Source organism: Botrytis fragariae (assembly GCF_013461495.1).
Source record: "Botrytis fragariae strain BVB16 chromosome Unknown tig00000101, whole genome shotgun sequence".
Taxonomy (NCBI): Eukaryota; Fungi; Ascomycota; class Leotiomycetes; order Helotiales; family Sclerotiniaceae; genus Botrytis; species Botrytis fragariae.
Window position 1 is genome coordinate 55,198 of NW_023500996.1, and position 12,337 is coordinate 67,534.

The following is a 12,337-nucleotide window of genomic DNA, read 5'->3' on the forward strand; positions in this document are numbered from 1 at the left end:
ATGTTCCTGATTCTAAACTTTAACTTAATCTAGGATGATCGTACTTTCCTGGACGCATTCTGACACCTTGAAAATTATTAAATTTGTTGAAGATTCATTCACTTTGTAAGCTCTATGCATAGGAAGAGGCAGTACAATGTCTAATACTTCAAGCATCATGGAACAGATCGTTTCTTGGAAAATATATCTACGGTCAGCTTATACTCGTTTCATTAGTGGTCCTATAGCTCTTAAAACTACTATATTATGTTCTGTAGAGTTTCGAAGCAGCTGTTCGCTGAACGTTGTGACCTTCGATATTTTTGATCAATTGTTGTGACAGTGGGCTTTAGATTTGAACTTGCTATAACTCCTTACATTCTGAGCAGTCATGACCGTACGTAGGATAAGTCCTCATGGACGCCACCTTCTCCTCATATCCTCACTCATCGTTCTTACTTTGATCTATCTTTATAGCTTCTCTATGCCTCACTACACTCAGATTCCCAACTACGCACCCCTCAGAAAAACTAGCCACACGTCAAAAGTTGCAATAGCCACATTCCTGTCTGGTGGCGAAGATCCCTCCGCGCTCCCAGAAGACGACTTTTATTTTCAAGCCACCAGAACACTGACATATCAGCTCTTGCACGATCCCAAAACGCGGTCAAAGAGAACTGATATTCCCTTCCTTATCCTCTGCACCCAAAGCGTTGCCACTCCAAAACTCAAACGCTTAGAACTCGACGGTGCAACAGTGAAAGTTGTACCCGATGTGCCCCTTTCGTTCTGGATATCGACAGGAGTAACACGATGGAAAGACCAGTTCACCAAATTGCGGATATTTGAGATGGTAGAGTACGAGCGGATTTTGTTCATAGACGCTGATACGTTGATTGTCGAGCCACTTGATGGGATTTTCGACGAAGTGATGATACAGACTCCTATGACTTCACTCCTACATAGAACCCAAGAGGTAAAGTCCGACGAAATGCCAGTACCCAGCAACTATACCTTCGCCGCCCGCAGCGATAATGCCTTCTCCGGAGAAAGAAACCACCCTTACCCACCTCCCCCGACCGACAGTTTCTCAGCTGGATTCTGGATTGCGGCACCGAGTAAGGAAATGTTTGAATACTTGATGAGTGTGATGAGACATTGGAGGAGGTTTGATCCCCATACAATGGAGCAGAGTTTGTTGAATTATGCGTTTAGAAGGGAGGGGCCAATGCCGTGGTTCGAATTGGGGTGGGAGTGGAGTGCTACGTGGCCGAGCTTGAAGGATTGGGAGGCAGGTGTAAAGAGCCTGCATGAGAAATGGGATCGTACGGGACCAAAGGAAATTAGAGAGAGGTGGCAGAAAGTGAAGAGCGAGATGGAAGTTTTTCAACAGAGGCTTCGGGAGTGATATTGAGTAATAGGCTGTTTGAATCACCAAATATTGAATAACGAATATTGAAGTGAAACTAACGAAATGTTTTGTTCGTTTTTCATGTTCTCTGCTTCAAAATTAGGAACATTGATTTATACATTCGAATCGAGATAGCAACAATCATGTGTGTGCCCAACCATTTTCCTTAAGGACCTGCATCTCATTCACTAAGCAGTAAACTCCCTTCTCATGAAATTCTGTTTGTCCTACAACCAATGCCTCACTGCGCCAGCGTTGCACCCTTAGTTGAACTAAAAAACGTTCGGTGTACCTCTTTAGAAATCCCGTCCATCGAGCCCACCTATTACTCCATATTCCCTCTAGAATTTCACTTTTGCTCGGCCACTTCCCCCTTTTTGAATTCACAACACTATTAGCTTCGGCATTGTACGAAACTCTTACCTTTGGATTAAGCCAAACGCCTTTCGTTAAACTCAAATTATTATCTGCGTGAATAAGACAGCATTCTGATCCTTCTAGATGATACCGCGCAAGACTATCCTGAACTCCGCGAAAGCGCAAGGATGGATTCTCATAAAACGGTTCGGCTTGGAAGACTACTATTCCATTCCAGCAAGATTTAACCGGTACTGGCGCGTGTGTTTTCATCGCATTCCGCGATTCGGCAGTCAGGAAAAAGGGCCAGGTATGTTCAATTGCTTTTTCGCCTTCGATGTCGCGGAGAGCAAAAGTGTCATAAAAGAGTGGAGGTTTGGAAAAATCGATTGCACAGGCAGCTGCGTAGTTGCCATCTCTTGTTGCAAGCAGAGTTACTACGTCTTCCGTCTGTGAACCGAGTCAGGAGAATTAGTTTATTAAAGAACTGTACAACAAGTTGGGAAAAAGCAAATGGCGAAGATACCGTGAAAATGACGTCGTTTAGCCACAGTATCTTGTCGAACGATCGTTCTACTTGATCATCTGTTCTATCTGCAAGCCTTTTCAGCTTGTCCATAACTCTATTTCGCAATTTTGCAAGATAGGGAATTCGACGTAGTTCTTTCGTGGTCCTGCTAGTTTGTATCCACCCCTCCTCGTCTGGATTTGGTATTCGTTCCACTTCGTCTTTGTGTGTGATATCCAACAACTCAATGCTCCTATCTACACCCAGCTTCCCCAATTCCATATCTAAATCCTTCAGAGCACCCTTGGTGTCGTCCCAACTGCCACTTTCTACAATGGAGATATAGACATTGTCCACGCCATAATATCTCACTAGATCTAATAGAGCAGCACTCCAATGAGAGCGTAGAATAAGCTCGTTGTTCCAATGCATGCTCGCAATGAATATACGATCTTTACGAGTGACAGTGTCGGATGGAGCCGAGGATAGAGAAACTCGCCTCAGCGATGAACTGAGAGAAATCGTTAGGAAAAAGTCGATTGATAGTATAATGAGGAGGGGAATAGTAGCCAAACGAAGCCAGCTCCGGCCCTGACGCCATAATCGCAAGTTAGGATACAGAAGCATACGTATAAAGTGTTTCTATACATCAGATAGTTCTACGTGCAGAGAAAAGATCTCATTTTGCTATTTGAGAGTACAGAAGGAGATGTGGTGCTGATGATGTCGGCACAGCCACCTTGGACGTAAGCGTTATTAAACAAACTCATCTTTCTCAGTTAGCATGCACATGTTGGGAACCATATGCATATTGAATCACTGCCTCTGATCGGCTGAATTGAGAAGGATTGGGTGGGTCTGAGTAAGCTTGGGACGATGGAAACCCTGGTCAACGGGCATAATGCCAAGTGGTTCATTCGGTACTGCGCCTACCGTTAAATCGAAGTTCTATGATGCTAGGTAGTCAAAAGCTTCCTTTTAGTGGAGTTGTGTGTAGCTGATATACGAAGATTGAAAGAGTACCCAGGCAAGTCTTTTAAAACCCACTTTTAGTTGAATCTTGTACTCGTGCGGCCAGAAAGTATGAAACTCCTGCCCCAATAGGATTAAGCTATTGTGGTGAAACTTGCTAGTGCTTGAAAGAGGTATAAATCATTAAAATTTGTATTCAAAGCAATAGAGCTTCAATATAAGCAAGTCATTCAATTAACTAATTTTTCCAAATCTCTATTTGATATAATGGGATTAAGAGAAGCAGTGGAATCCATTAGTCCATTTGAGCCGATATAGCATATTTAGTGCTGGAGTTGCATACTTTCTGGCCGCACGAGTAGTCTGTAGTTCCTCTTAAATATCAAGTTATAAAACCTTCAATCAATTTCTTATATAAATTATTGATTCTAATAAAAATGCCGGGCAGACTTGGTAAGGTGTATACACAAAGCATATAGGGTTAAAAGGTATTGTAATTCTATCTATTCCCTTTATACAAAGAGAAATTACTATTCTATATATGTTTAATCGTTCTACATATACACTCCGTGCTTATAAAGAGTAATGCGTAACAGACTGATATGTCACGTTTGACTCACGTGTTCCAACAAAAAAAGAAAAGAGAAAGAGAAAGAAGAATAAGAATGAGAATAAGAAATATATGATAAATTATGAGCTTTCATTCCTTGATTTCTAATGAAGAATATTAATTATTGATTTCAAAAATTGAAAGTAGCACTGTTTTTTAGTATACCGTTTTTTTCGTCCAGGGCGTGATGACATAGCTAGTAGACGGGTCCCCCAATCCTTTCTTACTTGATTCTAATTTATCCTGACTAGCGCCATAGTCAAGATTATTTACCCTGTAATACTACCAGTCAAGACCGCTACCACCAGCACTGTAAACCTTGTGTCTGCTAGTTACTATACAGATGCTGGCAGCAGCAACCAAAAGTAGAGCGACAGGACCCGCTACAGCTCTCCCCAAAACAAGCTTTTACTTGCGCTTCCAGTCCTAGATGCTAAGGAAAGTCTCAGATATATTACTTTGCCAGCACGAAAGTCATTGGCTGATATACAAGCCTGTTCACTAATGTCTGTTTAAATCTGCCTCTTGAGGTGCATGTCGGAGAATCGTACCTTTCAGAGGCTTTCATCCTCAAGGTAGAGATGGCGTTTTTCCATCGAAATCAGAAGCAAAGATCGTGCTTGGGTCAAGCTTGGGATTTTATTTTTTACATCAGAGTCCGCATCCATTATACATAGTTCACATTTCGGCCATTCTCATCATTATCGTAGTGATTTCAAGATAATTGTTACACAGAATCGACAAAGGGTACCTATGGATTCATTTCACGAACGATCGTTCTTCGGGTGCAATTCAATCTGATTGACGCTAACATGATACTAGAATTACATAGAAAATAAGGGCCAAGTATAAACATTTTTGGGTTGAAAGTAAAAGTTGAGGGAAAGGAAAGGATGAATCTACAGGATATGGAGCATTCTCCCCCTAACTGGTGTTCGCTCAGTCTAACGACTAGGAGTCTACGCTTTACAGGCACTGGGAGTAGTAGTTATTCGTGATCTTGCAACTATACGGAGCAGCACAGATCGTTGGGCCAGCCCATCCTATTCCGCCGCACTTTCCGTAGTGGGATTGAGTAGTCTCGGCGGACGTCGCAGTTTTGCTTTCAACCAGAGGAGAGGTCGTTGACGTTGGTACTTTGAGTAAAGTGGTAGCCTCGACCTTATCAGTCCCACTCGCTCCCTTCTCAGACAGAATGAATGTGACCATGCCGTGGGCGGGGACTGTCGCACTGACGACACCACCACTGACAGTGGCGCTGAGACTAGCCATAGAGTTCTGGCTTTGAGAAGTCACATACGCAACGACGCTCGATGCTGAGAAGCCAGTGGTCGTTACTTGAACGGCAGTGGAGGCACTGTTGGTATTGATCATTTGCACGGAAACAGTGCCGTCGGTGTTCTTGAATGCGCTGGTATTGATCCCAGCTGGAACCCCAGAAGTAGCAACACGGACAGCACCGGGGCGCACCGATCGGCTAAAGTGTGCGTATGCCCAGAGTCTGGCGGAGGGATTTACTGTTGTTCCAGAAATCTGGATCAGCCCAGCATTGTTCGTTGTGGATTCGATACCCTCCCAGTAGAAATAAGCACTGACGTTTCCGTTGACGATGGCCGTATGAATATTGTTTGCCCACGTGTAGCCATCAGAGCTAGATCCAGTCGAGTACCAGTTTGCATTCCAGGCATCTGTCGTTTCTTTCTCCGTCATCCAAGTTGGGCGAGAAGTCTTGATGGGCGAGGTTGGGTCGCTTGAATAACCATGGGATGTAATTCTCGCAATCATGTCTTCGACACCAGCTGCAACAAGTTGCGCCGTAGCAGTAACCTGGTCTTCCCACCCAACCATATCGCAGCAGTTGATACCGACCTCACTTAGGCCAGCGGCAGCAAGAGCTGGATGAAGCACTTTGATGAAGCTGGCCGCTTGTGTACCCGAAGCCAACATGGAGGAATAAGCCGTGCTGAGCAGTTCTTGTCAGTGTTGAATCGCTAGAGGGTGCAAATACAGTACTCACGTGTAGTCAGGCTCATTTAAAAAGCCCAAATACTTGTAATCAATGCCAACAGAAGCGTAATATTTGATATACTGAATCAAGAACTCGGCATATGCTTGCATCCAATTTCCTGACGAGCAGGATTCGCCGCTCATACCACACAGGTAACCTCCATGGGTTTCCACGCCATTTGTTTTCATAAAACCGGGTGCACTCCAGGCGTTTGCATAGAATCTTGTCACTCCATAAGACTTTGCTTGTTGGGAGACCCATACTTGGTGGCTGTCACTGCCATCCCAAACATACTTGGGGGTGCCACTAGGTGAGCCGGGACTGGCTGGCTCAATACTGTCGCCTGATCCCCCGGAACCAATGCGATTTCGAAGGATGGTAAAGCCTGCCCCAGCAGTCGGACTGAAGAGAAGGTCAAGTGCGTGGCTTCGTTGGGTAGAAGGAAGGTTGTAAAGATCATTCGCTCGACCGAATGCTTGAGAGAATCCGAAGCCGTCCATGGTCTGATAAGTTGTGCCAACATTGACATTGATAGCAGCAAGAGCCACTTGGGCGGTAAGCGCCAGGAAAGAAAATCGGTACAACATTGCTCGTGACAATTGAAATCGCAAGAATGTGAAAGATGCAAAGAATGATGCTAAATAATTTTCGTAGAAGGGAAAAAAGTCATTGTCTTATTCTCTCTATTTAACCATACATAACCCCTCAATCACCTTTCGTGACAAGGGCAAGTCAGTACCACACAAAAACGTTGTCATTTCAGAAGCAGATCTGCCTGCCCTTCTCGTATAATATGGTGATAACGTCCCATAATATGGTGATAATATCCCGCAAGTAGAGTGAAGTTGGAGCCCAAATTTCTTTGAACAATGCATGAGCTAGCAGACGGCCTTTATTCTCCTACTCTGATCCCTCTCCATTGTGTTTCTGTATGCTCACTAGCACATAAGTAACTTGGTATATACCATGTTCTCTTCAAAAATTCGCTCACTATTAGCAAGGATCATTACTTTAAGGTTATTTTAAAGCCAATTGGCTTCCCTCTGAATGAAATAAAACACCTCAAGATAAAAGTATTCGACAGAAATACAAGGCATTTAATGAATGATCCGTTGAAATAAAGATCAAACGACTCTAAGGGTTTCCACAACTCTAACCCCACAAAAAGCTTAAACTGTTAATCCTTGCTAGCCTTGAACGAATTTTTCAAAAGAACATTATATACTGAAACCTGAACTTTCCCACGCCGCCGCTGATTGAAACGAACGCGACCCGCACAAAATATGACAAATAGGCCGTGTCGTCTCAAGCCTTCATACGATTCGACTTTATGGGACTGATGAAATGTGGGGTTGCTTTTTTATTTCAGGAGTGAGGAATGTCTGAATTCAGACGCTCCCCAGGAGTTCTGGGTTGTCTAATACCTCTAGTAGAGCCTAGAATCATTACCCCCGGTCTGAAAGAACAGACTTAACACTTTATGAATTGGCGCTACAGCATTTCCTAGGAGCTAAATTAGTTAACCTTAATTGATAAGCTTATCTTTATGAATCAAGTGAAAGCAATTAGGTGAATAATGCTGTATCTACTACAAATAATTAGAGAATGCCGAGCTACTATTATCACGGATCGCACTTAATCGCAATGTGATCGCTCACATACGCGAATACGCATATGCACGATTATATGTATATAGCTAATGTATAGGAGCACTCTATAAGCACTTTGCCTCCTATTCTGTAATTATAGATTCTAAGAATAAATTGTATTATGCTCTCGCAGTTCTTCTAAGGCAAAGTGTTATAACTATGAAGTAATAATTCTCCTTGTGTTTCTATCTATATCTATCTAGTAATAGTATAAATCATATAACTCGATGCTAAACAATGAAAGCAAGATAAAGAATCTCTCTCTCTCTCTCTCTCTCTCTCTCTCTCTATATATATAACGTATATAAAGCTTCTTTTTGAGATGTGATAGATTCAATTATTTAGTATAAATTATTAGTTTTGAGTATAAACCATATATTATATCAGATAATACAAATCTAATTATTATTAGAAGAAAGTAGAACGAAGAAATAATAAAAAATAGAAAAAAATGATAATAATAATAATAACCACTAGGCGCAAATAGGGTGCGGCGGAGCTTCATATAAATATAGGAACTACCGTGCAAGTTACAACGTGGCATCGGCTATGAATACTTGATAATTTGTGAATGCAGATCCAAATTCAGGTTAAATTAAGCTTTCTAAGCTTTCAAAAAAGGGGTGGTGAACATGGTGTCCATGATAGGAACTCATCATTTTCAATACCACCAAACATAGACCCTGCCGGCGTAATCTATTTCCCAGCCTGCTCAAGTTGCCTATACGGTAGCCAATGGATAAGACATCTGCTCACTTGAGCTTTATCTAACGAGTTCCCGTGCTCGCAGAAGGACGTGCCGTGGCTTCAGGTCCTCTAGAGAAGATTCTACATTTGGACTGTACGGTAAGGTGTCGTGAATTTGGGTGAATCTCCTAGCTCACGCAAAGCTTTCAAGGTATGAAACTACGTACTTTTCATGCCTTGCGTTAGGATGTTGAAGAGGGAACGAATATTCAGGTCTCACGCACATTTTCTACAAGAAATCGCAGAAAGGCTTAAAGGCTGTTTGGATTTAAAGAGAAGTGGAACAAGAACATCTTGAGCCATACTAATATAATCAAAACGACTACTCAACCTCATCTCCATGAAGAATAGGGGAAGAAAGAAAAGTTTCGCTCATAAAAGTACACTTATTGCCGCCGCTTCAGTCATTTAAATTAAAACCCAAGTAGCATTACCTGTGTCGCCGGAGTCAGCAAACCAGACTAGTAAAGTAAAAGACCGCAATTGTCACTAGAGCTGGTTATACGTCCCTAGTAAAGGAATTACAAATCACAGGAATGAACAATCATTATCTGATCTAAACTACTGCGGATTAAATAACTTACAAGAAAGTAAATACTATAGATCAATCAGTAGAATAGTATATAAACTCCTATATAGTATATATATTATATATCGCTTACTTATAACTCTATTCAGACAAGATACTCTCTACTAATCCATAAATATTAAACTGTAGAGAATATCCATAGAACCGCAAGGGATTCTAGTAAGCGAAATTCCATGATGATCTACATAACAATAGTCTCCTAGGAAGCTATATACACCGTACCAGTAGATCAAAGTAAAACCAGGCGGCTCACTGGTTCAAAAATGCTATTTGTATATCCTAGGAGAAGCGCTAACCCTCCCCACAACCGTCAAACAGCCGAGGTAGAATCTCTACTCATTGCCCCCCCTTGTCAATCATGTCGATTATGCTTATTACTGTTATTAAGCTTGAGCTAAGTGTCCCCTGTATAGTTCAGATGAAAGCTTCTATGAGCGAAGATGAATGGTTTGGCGATGTGTGATGAGAGAGTAGAATGATTATTGAAGTACGATAATTTACTAGATGTTGGATCAAGTGATCCAAAGGGGATGAAGGGTGGAGGTGGAGTCAGTGTTGTAATTAGTATACGGTAGTATTACTGTGGCTGATATAAGAAGTATAATACGCACGCTAGTACGTAGTATACAAAAGGAGCTATACTGAGGATATACTGAAATACGGGGATATTACTAGTGATATTCACATAATAATAATTATTGGAATATATTTCAAAAACTCGATATGCACCACTGAAGTGGGGCGTATCCAAAATACGGAAAATACTAATTACAACACTGGGTGGAGTTGAAAAGGTGATGAAGGAGTCAGAGGAGGAAGGAGCTGGGTTTTCTGAGAGGGAGATTGTGGGCTAGTGGAGAAGGGGCTTTGGATGAGAATGTTGGGGTGGGTATGGATGGAATAATGGATTGATGGTTGTCATTTTGATGCTTGCTTGTTGGTGAAGTAGGGGGCTGTATACGATGGATTTTGGAAGAACTTTGACTCCGTCTTTTTACCGAATATTGTTTGGCTAGCTTTGCTTTTTACTCTCTGCTCTGTTTGCTTTGTACTATCAAGCATAGGAGCAATAATGATTTGCATTCAAATACTATTTGAATGAATTTTATCTTATCTATAATAAATAAGCATATATCTCATTCCAAGTTAAACAAAAATAGTATTCAGAAGTATACATTATTCGATTTTAATCTAGAAAGTACACTAAAACAGAGACTTTCTTCGGTGATCAATGAGGTTAATATAGTCGAGTTTAGTCATTTTGGCTTACATAAAATTCGTGTCTCACTTGTTTCAAATTCTACATTCATCGTCATATCTCTCATCCTCAATCCCTAATCCATAAATGTCACCGTCTTCGTCCTGACCCACTCCTCCAAGCCAAGCGATCCAAATCGTCCAAATCCACTATTCTTCATGCCTCCATGCGGCAATCCCGCCTCGTCATGTACACTCCCATTATGCCCATTGATATGCACGGCACCACTTTCCACTGCTTTCGCAATGCGCAATCCCCGCTGTAAATCCCGAGTATAGATACCTGCTGCGAGCCCGTAGTCGGTGTCGTTGGAGATACGGATCGCTTCTTCTTCGGTGGAGATTTCGATCACTGAGACGGTGGGCCCGAAGGATTCTTCACGGTAAATGGCCATGGAGGAGTTAACGGATTTGAGGATTACTGGGGACATTTTGGTGGTGGGAGAGGAATCAGTAGGTGGTGTGCCGTGGAGAATGGAGCCGCCTTTGGAAAGGGAATCTGAGATTAAAGATGCGTTTTTGGAGACGCCTTGAGAGGTGATGAGGGTTGTTGGTGAAGGGAACATCTCTGCAGTAGCGGCCGCTAATTCTTTTTCGCTACATGTGTTGTTAGTTTTATTCTTGCTTTTGTTGTCTTTTGCTAGTCAAGCAGAACAAGAATGATGAGATAAACGAAAAAGAAACCTTACAATTCTGCTGCAACATTCTTGTGGACAAGAATTCTTTCCGTACTCATACAGATTTGACCCGAGTGTAAGAAAGCCCCCTTTGCACACTCCACAGCTGCTAATTTCAAATCCGCATCTTCCCACACAATGACACTGGCTTTCCCACCCAACTCCAACACCACAGGTTTAAGATTCTTTCCCGCTAATTCTCCATAAACCCTTCCTACCCTGGTACTACCCGTAAAGTTAATCTTCTTAATGATCGGGCTCTCAATCATTTGTGCCGTCCTCGCCGGAGCATCCTCACTTGAAATTGCTATGTATGTTAATACACCTTTAGGTAACCCAGCTTTGTGTAAGATATCACAGATATGCCAACTGCACATTGGTGAAAACTCTGGTGCTTTGAGAATTGCGCAATTGCCAGCTGCGAGTGCATAGGTGATGCTTCGGAAACCGAGAATATAGGGGGCATTCCATGGTGCAGCGCCGAGGATAACTCCATAAGGCTCTTTGTAGACAAGTGCACTTCGACCTTCCTCTGACGTCATGGGGATACTACCCACGATGGAAGTTATACGGCCGGCAACGTCGAGAAGACCTTCTCGAGCAAGATGAGTATTAAAACCAGCCCAAATGGGGTCCGCGCCGGTTTCTTTAATCATGGTTTCTTCAAGCATAGACTTTTGTTCGAGCATTATCTCGGCTGCTCGAAGAAAGATATCGCGTTTTTGGGGTGGCGGTAATCTGCTCCATGCTGGGTAGGCCTTTTGAGCTGTATCCAAAGCGAGGTCAATATCAGATGCAGATGCAGATACACAATTGTGAAGGTGTGAATTATCTGATGGCGAATGGACAGGAAAAGTTCTGCTAGATTGATGAGGTTCATTGTTGATAATGAGGGGTATTGTGTGGATTGAGGTTGAGGGTGAAACTGCATCGTTAATTTTGGATGATGTCTTGGCTGTGGTGCCAGTGGCTTCGGTAGCGGAGGGAGACATATTGTTTGTGGATATAACAATCAAAATCGTATATCACAAGGAGAGTGTGGTATGATAAAACCAAGATAATAGATAAAGGAAATATATTGTGTTTTTGTAGTCTTCATTAGAAAGTTCGATGGATGAGACATTGTATTACCTAAGCCAAGTTAAGAAACAGCGCCTACTTTTAGTAGCTCTGGGATCAAGTCTGTAAATTGGTGGGATCTTGCTTCCAAGCTGTTGATTCTATGATTCTACTAGGCAGCTAGACAAGCAAGGAACAGCGGAACATTGGATAATAGTGGAGAAGTGGGGGCGAATTGATTGTTGGGTTGCAGTCTAACGGTCGGATCCTTCGAATGTTGTAACAACCCCGCTCAAAAGTATGGGGTCAAGGAGGGAGCCGCAAATTTAGTCAACCCACGGAATGGAGAAGTGGCTTGGAGATACCCGGGAAATGCTTACGGCAATGTTGGTAAGAGATGTAGATACCAATGAGAGACTACAAGTATCGAAGCAAACACCTTATGTAACTAGGTAGGTGGGTATAATCCATGGCAATAATGAGGACATAAGGACAATGGACAGAATGACAGAAG

At 42.4% G+C, this 12,337-nt stretch overlaps 4 protein-coding genes across 4 annotated transcripts; 1 reads left to right on the top strand and 3 right to left on the bottom strand.

Annotated features, from left to right (window-relative positions):
- Positions 1–463: 463 nt before the first annotated feature.
- On the top strand, positions 464–1,387 carry Bfra_008640 (putative glycosyl transferase family 8 protein; the record flags this gene model as incomplete). The annotated part of the gene is made up of 1 exon (XM_037338998.1): positions 464–1,387. The coding sequence occupies one exon, from the start codon at positions 464–466 to the stop codon at positions 1,385–1,387; it is 924 nt and encodes a 307-aa protein (XP_037190564.1).
- Positions 1,388–1,531: 144 nt separating this feature from the next.
- Positions 1,532–2,882, bottom strand: Bfra_008641 (putative polysaccharide export protein; the record flags this gene model as incomplete). Its single annotated transcript, XM_037338999.1, has 2 exons — positions 1,532–2,197; positions 2,274–2,882. 2 exons carry the CDS (start codon positions 2,880–2,882, stop codon positions 1,532–1,534), a joined length of 1,275 nt encoding a protein of 424 aa, XP_037190565.1.
- A 1,921-nt stretch (positions 2,883–4,803) lies between these two features.
- On the bottom strand, positions 4,804–6,432 carry Bfra_008642 (putative glycoside hydrolase family 45 protein; the record flags this gene model as incomplete). Its single annotated transcript, XM_037339000.1, has 2 exons — positions 4,804–5,800; positions 5,855–6,432. The coding sequence occupies 2 exons, from the start codon at positions 6,430–6,432 to the stop codon at positions 4,804–4,806; spliced, it is 1,575 nt and encodes a 524-aa protein (XP_037190566.1).
- Positions 6,433–10,164: 3,732 nt separating this feature from the next.
- Bfra_008643 (putative aldehyde dehydrogenase protein) lies at positions 10,165–11,756 on the bottom strand (the record flags this gene model as incomplete). The annotated part of the gene is made up of 2 exons (XM_037339001.1): positions 10,165–10,684; positions 10,777–11,756. The coding sequence occupies 2 exons, from the start codon at positions 11,754–11,756 to the stop codon at positions 10,165–10,167; spliced, it is 1,500 nt and encodes a 499-aa protein (XP_037190567.1).
- Between the last annotated feature and the right edge of the window lie 581 nt (positions 11,757–12,337).